This window comes from Rhopilema esculentum, chromosome 1 (genome assembly GCF_057945365.1).
Source record: "Rhopilema esculentum isolate cy_ngs chromosome 1, ASM5794536v1, whole genome shotgun sequence".
NCBI lineage: Eukaryota > Metazoa > Cnidaria > Scyphozoa > Rhizostomeae > Rhizostomatidae > Rhopilema > Rhopilema esculentum.
This window is the reverse complement of record NC_142815.1, coordinates 2,213,927-2,228,659: the sequence shown is the minus strand read 5'-3', so window position 1 is coordinate 2,228,659 and position 14,733 is coordinate 2,213,927. Positions and strand designations below refer to the sequence as shown.

At 36.1% G+C, this 14,733-nt stretch overlaps 1 protein-coding gene across 1 annotated transcript; it reads right to left on the bottom strand.

Annotated features, from left to right (window-relative positions):
- Positions 1-1,415: 1,415 nt before the first annotated feature.
- LOC135690275 (acidic leucine-rich nuclear phosphoprotein 32 family member A) lies at positions 1,416-14,514 on the bottom strand. The gene is made up of 9 exons (XM_065207785.2): positions 14,252-14,514; positions 13,059-13,241; positions 12,565-12,705; positions 11,109-11,228; positions 5,079-5,200; positions 4,645-4,676; positions 4,035-4,094; positions 3,301-3,542; positions 1,416-2,984 (listed from the first exon to the last, which is right to left on the bottom strand). The coding sequence occupies exons 2-9, from the start codon at positions 13,104-13,106 to the stop codon at positions 2,844-2,846; spliced, it is 906 nt and encodes a 301-aa protein (XP_065063857.1). The 5' UTR covers positions 13,107-13,241; positions 14,252-14,514; the 3' UTR covers positions 1,416-2,843.
- Between the last annotated feature and the right edge of the window lie 219 nt (positions 14,515-14,733).

Below are 14,733 nucleotides of genomic sequence, written 5' to 3'. Positions count from 1 at the left end.
GTCCTTATGTTACCATTTGATGGTTATTATAAAAAGAGTCTAGATACAATTTGAGGGTCATTTTCAACATTATAGCGTTGGCCCTCTTTGACCCCTCACTAGACCCCCGTTAGGCCATAATGGGAGTACAACCCCCCCCCCCAGGAATGAGCCCCTCAATTCGCGTGGCCTTGAAACGCTTTGAACAACCTCTCTCCTTCAAAAAAGAGGAGTTTTGCAATCTAGGGGTGCTTTTTCGGTGAATTTTCAAACTTTTCACCAAATAAAGGATGTTTCACTCACTATGTAATATGATTTTTAGATCACCTTTCTGTTACCCATCGTGGTATAAACTAACTAACTGTAGATCGGCTTTTAGGTCCTCTTAAGAAACGTCGAAATTTTCACAGTGAAAACAAAACATAAATAATTGGAAAGATCTTTCGTGCTAGGTGCAAGTTTATCTGATTCGGATATTACGAGGTATGATGGCGCTAATTTCAATCTATTATATCAAAATTGCATGGGCTCCGACAAAGGTTGAAAAGTGGGTTGGCCAAGGGAACATTTAACACCCACGACAAAAGATTTTGAAAAAAAACTCTATTGTTTCGCAAAAATGTGGGGGGGGGGCCAAGGCCCCCCCGGCCCCCCTTCGTCGGAGGCCCTGAATTGGAAGAATTTATTTTTACGACTCTGTCAATTTGATTCTGTTCAGGGTCTACATCATGATGATATAACCGAAAAATGTGTTGAGCAGAAGCTCGTTCCTACCAAATCATTGTAACCTGGTTCTAAATGGCGTTCTAACTGGTTTTGCACACCTTTTTTGAGTTACTTCAAATTTTTTTTATGACATCACAATGACGTCAAATTAGACATCACCATGACGTAATATTCAATCTACTTCGCCTCCTCTTCGCACCAAGGCTCTTTCGTTTCGAGCGCATCTTTCGACAAGACTGGTTTCCGCTTTATTCGCTCTGTTCGCGCCACTGAGCCAATGCCCATTGGTAGATGCGCAATTGAACTTCCTCATTCGCTGCAAATGCGCGACCATTCGCTGAGTAGTTCAACTCAGTTGATTCGCTGACTTGTTAATAAGATTTCGCCAAGTCGCGCGACCAGAGCGAATCAAGTGGAAACCGGTCTTAAAGGTAATGTGTCCATATAAAAGGACTGCGTATACCCAACTTGTCAAGCCACCCATCAAAATAACGGTTTGCGATTGGTTAGTATTCTTGCGATGCAAAACTGCTCACACGAAAAGCTTATTTCGCAGCAGTATAGATAAACAAAACGACCGTAATGGCTGGGGCGATGAATTGAAAAATCACGTTTCTAAAAACCCCCACAGAGTCGCTTGCTTTAGCTGGACACATTACCTTTAATATTCGATTCTGTTCAGGTTCTACGTCACAAGGAAACAACGGAAGAAAATCGAAATAACTGCAATGAAGACTACGACCTTATTTACAGACACTTAAGCAACATAACAATGCTATTAAAATACTTTCGACGGATTGGCTAACGGAAACTGATAACAAAATGTAATCCCAGCATTCAATTCTCTCATCAAAGCGAGATTAGTGGCTACTATCAAAACGAGGTCCCATTATGTTCACTACGGAATTGTCTAGTTTCTATACTGCTCGACCTGATACTCATAAATAAGCATGATTAATAGTCATAAATTAGCATGATTACTTATTTCAAGTTAAGGGTTAGGGTTAGGTTTAGGGTAAGGTTTAGGGTAAGGGTTAGGTTTAGGGTAAACTAATTACGTCATCAGGTCGAGTAGTTTGGAAACTAGACAGCTCCGTTCACTACATGTGTGCAACTGAGAGGTTCAGAGAGGGTCATTGTTTCATGAAGGATCTTGGGTACAAATCACGCAATGATTAGAAATCGGAGTTCTGTCTATGAAAATGGAGGGTTTCATTTACGGAAAGGATGGGGAGGGGATGGGAAGAACAGCATAGTTGGGTAAAGGTAATAACGAAAAACATTTACACAGGGAAAAGTACACAGGGTAAAGTATGTCAGTATTTAGGGTATGGCTATCAAAATAATCAGTTAAGTATTGAGAAATGAGTATAGTGGTGAGTGCAGTAAAAAGTCTGAGAAAAGGTGGGAAACTAAACCCTAAGAGCCCTACACTGACAAATGATTTCAATGAAAATTAGGCCTAGAAGTGGGAAGAAATGATCAATGATACGATGGCACAGCTCGAGATAAGATAAATGGCAAGTTTTTTGAAGAATTAAAGATCTATATTTGACATAAACTTTAGATAAAATGTCCCAGTGGAATTTACCTTCAAATGTGAATATGTGGCAACAGTAAAAAATCTATGCATGATAAGGCGGGAACTGTTTTGGGAAAATTGGAGTTGTTTCTTCGATAATCCATTTGAAGTATTGAGCTTAACAACAGGGCTGGTAGCAACAAAAACAGGTTTTTACAGTGCAAGCTTTTTCTATATACAAATCCATCTCAAACAAAGCATTAAGGTGTGCAGAAGTGGCTTCATATGAGCTTCCACTGATTATTACAAGCAAGCAAAACAATAAATGTTTCATCAGGTCTGTTCACAATAGAGTAGCCCTGTTGGATTTTACAAGAGTCGGGTAATTAGCTCACTAATGTCACAGCCGTAGGTTGCAAATGTTCTAAGAATGGGGGACCAGCACACTCATCCACGTATGCAGTTTTTGGCCTTTGACCCTTTCATAAAAGGTCAGGGGTCATCCTTTAATAAAAGGATCAAGTGACTCTTCAAAGGGTCAAAGGTCAAATGCAACATGGCTTTAAAGTACGGAGTTCTGTATCTATTTTATGGTGGTAATTCCAAAGCGATTGCGTTAATCATCCTCTCCTTCTCGTTTTCTTTTCTGCCCACGAGTGTCTGGTTCTTCCTCGTCTTCATCTTCATCTTCATTGAGGTCCTCTTCTTCATCTTCTTCATCATCTTCTGGCTCAAATTCACCTTCATCTTCCTCATCCTATCAAATGTTGGGTTTTCTTTTAATATTTAGGCCTTGCTACCAAAATTTAGGATTTTTTAATTTATAAGGATAAAGCTAATTTATAAGTTAAGCCCCAAAAAATAGGCAAACAGCTATCTGAAAAATTTTCACAAACTCCTGAGCACAAAGGTGCAAATACAGCAATGAAGTACAGTACTTGATAAAGTGGTTAAAATTGCTTAAGTACACAGGTTAGGGTTCCTCCTGCCTCCTCGTGGATTCCACAAACTTTAAACAAACATCACTGCAATTTCTATTTTTGAGTCCTAAATTAGAAAATTTTCAAACCTACCGATAGATTTTCTTTTTGCAGCATATCAAGACCAGGTTCATTCTCATCATCATCATCTCCAAAATCTTCTTCATCATCATCATCATCACCATCCTCTCCTTCATCTCCAAGATCCCCATCATCGTCATCGTCATCATCTTCGTCATCAACAGCCCCTTCAACATCTCCATCAGCATCTACGCCATCTTCGTCATCATCTTCATCTCCCTCATCATCATCATCTTCATCCTCCAACTCGTCATCTAATTGGGAGAAATTTGGAAAAATATAGTCACAACAATCAACAATAAACTCTCCTTTGTAATAAAGAGAAAATTCCTTACAGAGAGTTCATATAATGCTTAACCATGAAGCTCGTTTCTGTGAGAACAGGAAGCAATTTCATATTGGCATGACCAATTGCACCGAACCACTCTAGGTCCAAATCGAAATCCACTTTGCTGGTTCAAAAACCAACATCCATTCCAATTAACCAAACAACTTAAATTGTCATTGACGAAAACAAAACACAAACAACAATAAACACATATATCTACGATTGACTCACTTTGTGAGAAACCTAACAAAACCTACATGGGAAAAGGTACAATTCAAGTGCTAGTGAAAGTTGCTTGTTGTTATGGAAAGATTGAGTTTCTTGGGCATATAATATTGTGTCAAATTTGACATTATGTAAATCAAAGTAAAAAAAGAGATTCTTCTAAAAAGCAACATGCAATTATGATGCAACTTACCTTCATCATCAAGCCCATCTTCTTCGTCATCATCTTCCCCATCTACATCATCAACTTCTTCTGTTATAGAAAAAGAATAAGGATCAACAGGGATTTCATTAGAAGCCGGCAACCAGCAAAAGTCCATTACATCGCCGTTGTCTTTCACCCTCACTTAACTAAGACTGCACAAACTTTAGTTAACTTATAAAAGCCTACTTTTAAATGTGAAAAATTAATGAAAAGCTTGGATCAACAACTTCTTTCAAAACTGACATTTCAAACAAAACTACTCAAAACCAGCCAATTTTGTACAAAATAGTTTGACATAACAAAAATTAGGAGAGTAAATCATTAGTGACTGCAAGTCTCAACAGAAAATAAATCTGCAGATATGACAAGGGCAGAAAAAATTATGCTAAAAAAGAAACAAATTTAAACAAAAATTTGCCAAAATGCCATTTGTGTATTAATTTCTAGTATCATTCTATTTTGTGCTATTGTACCAAAACTAAACTATGGGTAAGGCCTAACGTGAAATCTTCAAACATTTTAGGAAACAACACAAGTTCTAAAAAGACTTTTCAGAACAATAAATTACTGAATAATAGAAAATAATTTATTTTGTTACCTTCATCATCGTCTTCAATCTCCTGGTCATCCCTAAATTGAAAAAAGATGTAACAACAAACTAAGTTGAATGCAATATACATGTGTGAGGTAACAGATATGTCATGCAACATACTGCATCATCAACATTGGCAATAAAACAATACTGCAATGACATTAGAAAATTGTATAGGCAAGAGAGTAAGTTTAAAAAAATTAAAATTGATCCAATTTACATATCAGCTGAAATGAATTGGAACTATATATATAAAGATGTTCTTGGAACAAGCTTTCCTGCTATTATTAGTCTAAAATATTAATAAAATTTTCAGCACATTGAAAAATGCATTAAAATTTAAAAGAAGATAAACATGGCAGTCAAAAAATCTCTAAAATGAATAAGATCATCTATGCTTGAGAAATATTATATCAGTCATAAAGATATACTTTACTCACTTGTCAGTTCCGTCCAGGAACTCGAGAGATGGCACAAGACTGAACAATCTCTGTCTGTATTCTTTTTCTGAAGTGACTTCACAGTTGAACAAATCTAAGCTTTTAAGTTCCTTCAAGTCTTTCTAGAATGCAGAAATTAATGGAACTCAGATATAGGGAAATTTATTTATATATTTCAAGCAACTAAAAAAACAAATATTGGAGCAAGCCTGGCCACAAGACGCCTGCGTCTACCAAAAAATGCAAACTTCAACCAGCTGAAGGTTGTTGTATATAACATAAAAAAGAGAAAAAAAGAGAAAATAAAGAAAATCTATAGCGATATGATCTACCCCTCTGAATAGAAGTTTTAGACAGGGAATACCGCCAGACAATTCAACAATCACACAGACCCTTTAACCTCATGCCCCACCAAATGGTAACAAGGAGACCAAAAGCCCACCATCCAACATCAAGAAACGCACCAGGGGAATCCGCAATCCCCACGGCTGATTCGGCAGAAAAAAGCACAATAGCCAAACAAAAGACAGCACTCCCTGCCTATTTAAGCACGGATTGGCAAATGTCTTGTATTGATCCCCTTTTGGACGGTATACAATTACACTCCTAGAAATTTCCAGGTGAGCTATTAGTAAATGAATATCAACAGAAACAAAGGATATCAAGAAGAGCAATTTAGAAGAGCAATATGTAGCTCCCCTACAGCTCTTCTCAAACGGCCAGACCTGTTAAAGTGTCAAATTTCAATAACTATAATCTCAAATGCACGCTTATAAGTTGAGTTTTCAAGATGTTAATCTAGATGAAAAAGCATTGGACTTATACAACAGGTACTATACTTAAAATGTTAGTTATAATTTTGGGGCTTTATTTGAGGGTCAAGTTGTATGCAGGATTGATTTGTATGCATAAACAGGTGTCTACAGTAAAACAGTGCTTAACAATTACCAGTGTTATCAAATACAGTTGCTAAAGACACTTAAAAGAACTCTGAAAGAGAATTTAGATTGACCAAGTGATATGTAACTTTCAAGGGAAATAGATATGATTTTAACAATAGTGAGTCAATATAAGGGTTATTTGATTTGTAGCCATTAAAAAGATATATACAGTGTAGACAATACTGAAAATAAAGAACAAGAAAAAAAGAAAAAAGAAATTGGCTGATGTATATATATATTGTTAAGAAATTAATACTGAATGTGAAAGTATTAAATACAGTATGAAGTGACATAGCATGAAGTGGAAAGCAAGCCAGAAGTGGAAGTACAAAGCAAGCCTAAAGTGGAAGTTAAAAAGCAAGCCAGAAGTGAAAGTTTCATGTGAAAATGAAGATAGAATAAGGTAAGATTCAATACAGTAATGGCTCCTGGTACAAAGAGATGGTTTGTAAGCATGCCTTCACCCAAAAATTATTAAGGACTTTTAGGGCTTCTCATTTAACCAAGTAAGTTTTTGGTACGGCAAAATTTGTAGGTTATACAAAAAAGCAGGAAACATCGCATAGCGGAAACTCTGAAGAGTGTTGGATGAAAATAACACAAGTATGCAATGTTTCAGCTGCTTCATCCCTAGGGACAAAACCAAAAGGGAGATGGGTATGGGGACCTGGGAAAGGTTCTGAAATTGGTTAACAAATCACTATCAGATACCAATCAGAAAAGATAACAAACAAAATGGTACTGACAAGTCTACATGTATTGAAAGGTTCTAGTCAAATCTTCATTTCGTTAAGGCTTTGAAGAAAGCAAACAGTTAAAAGCTTTTCGTCTTCACACTCCATGGAGCATGAAACTCCAGAATGAGGGTCCAAAAGAACATGATGAAAGATATACCCAGTTGTGGATCAAAATAGGCCAATCAGAAAAACGCAAGCACAAGTCTAGTATAGTTGTCCAATCAATGTATCTAATTAAGCTTATGTTCTTCCTTGAGGTCCTCATACTGAAGTAAATATCAAAGCTGCCTTCCAACCGATATTTAGTGGGTGTTAGAATCATGTAAACTGAGTGAAAGTCCAGCTTCATTCAATATTTAGTGGTTGTTAGAAACATGGAAATTGAGTGAAAGTCTAGCTTCACAACAATAAGCATTGGGCAGCTCGATACTAGTAGATTGAAAACTGGTTTCATTAAAAAGATAAAAGTGAACCGAAGTAATCTGCAACAGAACTTTAGAAAGTTGGCATGAGATAGGTGGCAAGAATGCTATATAATTTACTCAGTGAGTCCTTATAAGTTGGTTGGTTTTCATTCCTTTATGCCCCATTATGCCCTCTTACCAACATTATCCAATCAAGCAAGCTGTGACAAGCTTTATTTCTCTTTTAATATCGCAAAGGTGAGTGTGGGTCACCTTGACCCAATTTATGTAGACTGACAAAAGGTACTGTTCACATGCTACTGGATTCCTTCTGTATCAGAATTTGTCCTCTGAAAAATCCATTTCTTTAAGACATTGCAACAGATGTCCCAAACAAACAGATCCATGTGTTCACTGATAGAACTCAGAAGTGAGATGATTTGGTTCTATACCACATTCAAAGTAGAATGAGTTGACTAAGCAAGAATGATACAGCACACCTGGTCATAGTGTTGTGACCATTGTCAAATGTAATCATGTCTTCCATTGTATCAATGTCATTAACACCTTCCATTGTCTCTGTATCCACAGCAACGTAATTAACAACACTTTTGTAGCCTCCCCTCTTTTTATGTACGCCCTGTATTGTAATCTAGTGTGTACGCCCTGTATTGTAATGTAGTGTGTACGCCCTGTATTGTAATCTAGTTCAGTTCAGTTCAGTTAGAAAGAAGACACAATAGGCGCAACGTCTCTCTCTGGCACTGTGTTCTCTACATGTAAAATAAAACACAGCACTGGTTGGAAATGACACGTTAATCGATGGATGGATTTACTTAGTGACTACATTGGTTGCCGTTCCTATGTACACTAAAATAGGTCTTTTAAAAGGGGAGCAGTAAACAGCTCTCCTTATAATTTCAAGGTGAGCGTAGATGAATATGAATAGATTTCAAAGGAAAAATAGAATTCAAGGAGAGAAATTTGCCTTTAGAGCAGTTTAGGAGAGCAATCTGTAGCTCCCTTCCAGCATTTGAGGAGAGCCTGGAGGGGGGTATGGCTCTCCTCAAATGGCCAGGCCTCAAAAGCACATCAGATTTTGGCATATAGATAATATAAAAAGTGGTAGACAACAGAAATCCAGCCAAACACTTCTGTGACTTGAAAACTCATGTAAAGGGCACCTTAGAAAACCTAGATTTAGATGTGGTTCTTCATGCTACGATGAGCTTTGCTGAATAGATCTTGCACTTTATTAATATACAAAGCTTGAAAATAAAAAGCAGGCAGTCCGGATTTAGGAGGTCATTGATGGAATTTTGGAAAACTTCCAAAGCCTTGAATCATCTATATTTGATGTGTGAGTAACGATATTACAGGCCTGGCCGATTGAGGAGAGCCATAGCTCTTTCTCCCCTCCAGGCTCTCCTTAAATACAAATGGAGCTGTTGACTGCTCTCCTGAACATGTGCAAAATTAGTCAAATCAGTATTAAGTTTTCTCGATATATTGCCAAAGGAAGTTTTGGAAGTTTGCTAACAATTACTTATACTTCTGCTTGGTTTATATTTGTCTCAGAACTGGGGCCTAACACACTGGCTTCATAGGGAAAGTAACTTACACTGGTCCACACTGGTCCAAATCTGTGCATTTCTACACATCATGTTAACATTGAGTGTTTTGCACTTAAATTAGAAGCAAGACTAAAGCAACCAGCCGATATGGTATTGTCAAATAATCATGTGTATGCTAATATTAAATTTTAAGCCATTCTTCACTTCATCAATGGGTTTTGACCATCTTGAAAAAAAGTACCTTACATTTGATTGGTTACAACAGCAGATCTCACTTAGATATGGTTGATTGATAAAAAATTTTAAAAGAGGATGCACCAATCACCAAGAGGTACTTGTCATGGGTCCTCAAAATTTTGTTACAGTAATGCAAAAATACATCAACAGTACTATTTTGGTACAAAGGAAAACAACTTGGGTTTTGAACACCAAAATGAGCTTTTTAAAATTAACAAATCTATGAGAGTTTTGGAATCAAGATTCATATGAAAGCCAAAATTGCAAACTTGAAAGAGAACAGGCCAAATTATCTTCGAGGCGTTCGTTTTCTTAGTCATTTAGCTAAACATTTTGAGCTTGAAATCTGGATGTCTCTCCTTACCAAATATATTGATGTTTTAAACTGTAAAAATGGCCAGATTGACCACAAAATATTATTATATTTCATATCATATTATTTATATATCAAATAACTTTAATTAATCTGTCACTCAATTTCTATAATGATTTATATTCAATACAAGAGAGTATTAAATATATTATCTCAAAATAAAACAATACAAAATAGCAAAGTGGAAAATTTATTCACCAAAAAGACAACTAATTTATACATTGTATCCACATTTTAATATGAATGCATGTTACAGCTGGGCAATGGATGCAAAAGGTTAATGAAAGGGTAAAATAGCTCCATTTTACAAGCTTAGTAAGCCGAAAGATAACAGCTTTATAGAATAGATATGAATTTCCTGTAAACAACATTCTCAACTAGTTTCCTAAAAAGCCAGGAAAGCCTTAAAATAAAATTTTCAAAAAACCACAATACATTAAACATTAATGGGAATTTCATAACAATGTCTATGGAATTCTTGGGTTTGTAAAAACTTCACTTGCGGGCAAAAACTTTTTGTAAAATTGAAATTTCTGACTCTTCAATTCAGCTCCTATGCCTTCAGTTGACCATTGACATTACATTCAAATAGCTAACTCAAACAGTGCTGAAAAAAGATGTGCCACTTAAAATCTGGCTGGCCTTCTTGAAATTTTACTGTTGGCACTTTCTGTTGGCACTAACTGTTGGCTCAGGTGGAGAAACAGGCCTTGCAAGGAGAGGCACTCGAGCTCGTTCAAGCACCTCTGCATGCACCAAGAAAATTCTAGGAACTGGACTGATCAAGCACCTTGTGTGTTTATGCAGTCTAAAAACTAAAAACTATGTTATAAATGATAATTGAGTGCCTTAGAAGTTGAAGGTACTCAGTTTGTCAAGTGCCTGCTTCTTGCTCCATGCAAGACCTGGTGGAGATATGGCTCATACTACAAACTGCCTAATTCAGAGTCAAGTACATTTCAAGTAAAAATACAGCAGCTAATGCGAAGACTTCTATTCTCTCGTCAATATCAGCCTACATGTAGACAACCATACATTCCCTTTTTGGACTTTGACTTTCTTTATCCAGTAAAAACTGACATATAAGACTTTTTTAAGTTATGCACCAAATAATTGAAACTGCTGAGCCAGCATTTTTCTCTTCTTCCTTCAAGTGCATTTCTAGAACTGGCTTTTAAGTAATTGCATCTAATGCCCTGTCAAACAGCGCTGGTCTATTTGGTCTTCCCTGCACCCAGGGGCAGACACTTGGTCAAATACTTCAAAGTATTAGGGGACTGTCCCCTTACCCCCCCCCTAGGTGTCTGCCACTGCCTGCACCCAGGAAGACCAGTTTTTATCTCAGGAGACTGCTTATTGTTACACAGGGTAAACACTGGGTGAACAGATTTTTATTGGAAATGTCTATTTCTGATCAAAGATCATTGCTTTTTGTCATAATGTAATTGTCAGCAACTTTAATTCTAACCCTGCTGTTTTTCTTTGTGTTCTAAAAAAACTAACTTTGATGCTATTATTAACATCATTACAAATGCCATTTTCTTCAAAATTGATTCCTTTTATGAGAAACTGTACAGTCTAATCCAAAAAATTGTCTTTCTCATATGTGATTTGAAGTGGAAATATGTGAATAAAACTTTTGCTTCAATATTTAACACCAATTTTTATTTCTATTTGTACACATCTAATAAAACCTCATCTAATCAAATATATGCCAAATAAGGAGATTCTTTCTGACAGAAACTTATTGAAAATCAAACTTACCAGTGAGTCTAGAGCTTCAAAGTCTTTGATTTTGTTTCCACTTAGGCTCAAATGGGTCAATTTTGGGCACTTTAGGAGATTGTCTAAACCACCAGATACTCGGTTGTCACTCAGTTCCAACTAAAATTAAAAAATTGTAAGTTGAAATCTCATGAAAATAAAAGGATTGTTAACATGTGGATAAAGGTTTTCTCTTTCTAAGCATTCACAAGCATTTTGGCTAGATAAAACTTGATGAAAATATGAAAAAGTGGCCCAAATTTCATGAACTAACAGGATATAAAAACATAGAAAATATGTAAAGAACAAAGTTGGTAACTAAATATATCAGGTGCTTTTTTCGAAAACAAAAAATCAAGGAACTTTTGTAAAAATTGTCCTATATGCTTTTCAATTAAATGACTTAAAACATATGAGTGACGTCATTCTGCCAATCAAATACTCCTCGATGCGCTGGACAAGAAGTTGTGCGGAAATAAAATAGGTATACATGAACTTTAAATGCCAGAAAATGAATTAATGTTATAAAAAAGGGTTCATTTTACATAATTTTGTGTTTTTTAGTACCCGTTATGTTTTTGGTTGGCATTTTCGCTTCAAGGTCAAAACGGCTAAATTCACCGCCGCGAGACATGTCGAGTCACCGTGTTTACAAAATTCATTGGAAATATGAAGATTGAAGAGATTATAAATTTGTTTCAACATAAATTTATGCCTTTTCGAAAATGGGTCTGAAGACACACTTGTATGGCTTTAAAATCGTACACAAAGGGTTAAAACTGAGGGAAGTAAAGAAAGTTGAGCGTTCCCGCGTCAGTCTGCCGCGTCAAGATGGCGGCCAAGGAAACATCACTCTCGTGGCAATGCGACAAAAGATCTTTTAACTCCTTGACTTCAATTAGGTCTAAATGGGATTTAGTTAGAAAAAACCAAACATCATAGATTTATTTTTGTATAATATTACAATTAAATGAGTTGATTTTGTGTGAGTTCCTTATCACATTTCTATACCACTTTGGAGCCAAGTTGGACAACATGGCCTCTGTTTAAACAAATTAACTCCCCTGATAGTTGTGATTAAAAGAAACTCTGAGAAACTCTTGCTAAACAAATAATTAACTGTTAAATATATTCACTTCAGGAGTTAACTGGAGTTTGGGAACTCTTTAAAGTCGTGGGAAGGCAGTTTTGGCAAACAAGTTGTGCGCGGTTTTTGAGTTGTGCACAGTGAAACAAGATGGCCTCCAAAATCGTGCTGGAGGAAGACCTTCGCGGAGTTAACTTCTAAATTCAAACCCCAGGCAGAGAGAAATATTTATAACTTAATTGGGGTTTTTTATAAATACTGTATTCCTTTATTATCCGCAACGCTGAGGAGGTTTGCGACGGTTGAATTCCGGAGACAAGATAACCCGAGGTGAGAGATTGGAAAAACAAGTGAAATGAAGACACAAACCTTTCGCAATTCTGGAAGAGCGGGGAATCCCTTCAACGTGGTTAAACCGACATTTATCAGCGATAATATCTTTAGATTCTTGAAATCTTCAAGTCCAATAACATTTGTTGATCTACAGTTATCCAAATTGAGTTCCGTAACCTAGAAATTGAGGAGATAGAGAATGAAGTTGGGATAGGGGTGCAGACATCTTGCGGGTTATCGGGCCGCATGGTGTGTGGAGAAAAAGCTACCAAGAGATATTAAAATGTAAATTCGAGTAATTTAACAAATAGAAACATCAAATAACATAATTTATTCTGATTCAAATGACTGTAAGATGAGACTGTTCAAGATTTAAATTCAAGAGAGACGAATCCCCGGTAAAACGAGGCCTTCCCGTCCAAAATTCACTAACATTCCTCAGTCCTCTCGCACATGGTCCCATTTTAGGCAAGAAAAAACAAGCGCAAAGACAACATTCGTTAAAAAATAATTCAAAAAAGCAAGCTCACCTTTTCTTTATCTCTACCACGACGTTCAAGCTCTATTCTGTGTTCCATTTTGCTAATAGACGAAATTTAAAACGAACTTCACAACCTCCTCTCTTCCCGCTACAAATGTGTATGGCTGGCCATTGCATATGCAAATCAGCTCCTCATATTGGCGGGCGTCACGGACAATAGAACATCCGGGAACTGCGAAATATGAAAAAACAATAGAAGATACGGGAACTTAAACAAAAACAATAGCATGAAACAATGGAAATAGAATGTGAAGGGACTGTAAAGAGGGGGAGAGAATCGAGGAGTTTCAGGGAATGGATGTTCGAGCCAGAAAAAGTCAAATCAACAGCAAAAATGTCATAAATATCAAATTGCACATTTTGCTTTATAAATGCAAAATGTGCAATTATAAAATGCAGAGAAGAAATTATAAATCGGATAAATTTAACCCTCAAACATTATAACTAGAATTAAATTCTTCAAAGAAATATTTTTGGATTACAAAACCATCATAAGAAAGTCAAATTTTTCACAAAAAAATTACTTCATTTTATAAAGTTTAAATAAATCTTAAGAAATTTTTCAGCTAAAATGTTTTTCTCAGAGCAGCTGTTTTTAGAAAAAAGAAAATGATTACTGAATTTGATGGCAAATTTTGATATCTTTTCTCTCAGGCAACTAACTTTAAAGATTGTAAGTCCAATTTTGTAGAATAAGAGGGGGAAAGCTGTTCGGGGAACGAAATCCTGGAATTTGGGAAACTGCTCGAATAAATCAAGAAATTTACAAACAATTTCAAATTGCTTTCCAATAAATCCGTCGATTTAGTAAACAAAAAAGTGATTTTTCTCAGAGCCTTAAAATAATTTGTATCAAACAGTATATTTTCAATTAAAATGTATTATAAAAAATTTAGAAGGCATGCTAAATTTGGGGATTGGAAATAAAGCGAGTAATTCAAAGCCTGATCAAAAGCCATTTTCTTCTTCCTTCATTTGGAATAAATTATGCAAAACAGCACGTGACATGGAATCAAAGGCGTGCTTCGTTCGGAATTTTTCAAACTCTGGCGCAACAAAAAATATTTTTTCAATGACAAATTTTGAGGTACTCTTAACGCAAAAAGGTAAAATAAAAACATTAATAGGCGCGCAAACTGTTAAAGTTATAACAAGTTTGATAATATCTTGAATAAATCTTACGCAAAAGGCTAATCTTTGCGATTCTTTTGAACATGTATCTTCGGGTGTCATGGCGTCGCGAAGAGAAGGCCTGTATTTCGAAGCCCGAGCATTTGAGTTGCAAGACGCCAACAACTTTATGTGTACATCCATTTTAAGATTGAAAAACCAACGGGGATTTCATTCCAAATGTAAATCCAAAAGAAAGACGGTAATTTTCTTGCCATTATCCGAGGAATATGAAATTGCAAAAACTTGCAAACTGTTGTCTTTGATCTGGAGTGAAAAATTTCAATATGGCGTCGCACAAATTTCTGTTTCACTTGTTGATTGAATAACAGCCGGCCTCGCAGCCACCGAACCCAAAAGGGCTGCCTTCACGCCTACAAAAGATTTATTTCGTGGATAAAATTTGTTGACAAGTTCCACAAAGAAACCATTCGGCAATGAAACATTCACTAATTAAATGTTTATCAATATGAAAGATTTATGTAACTGTAATG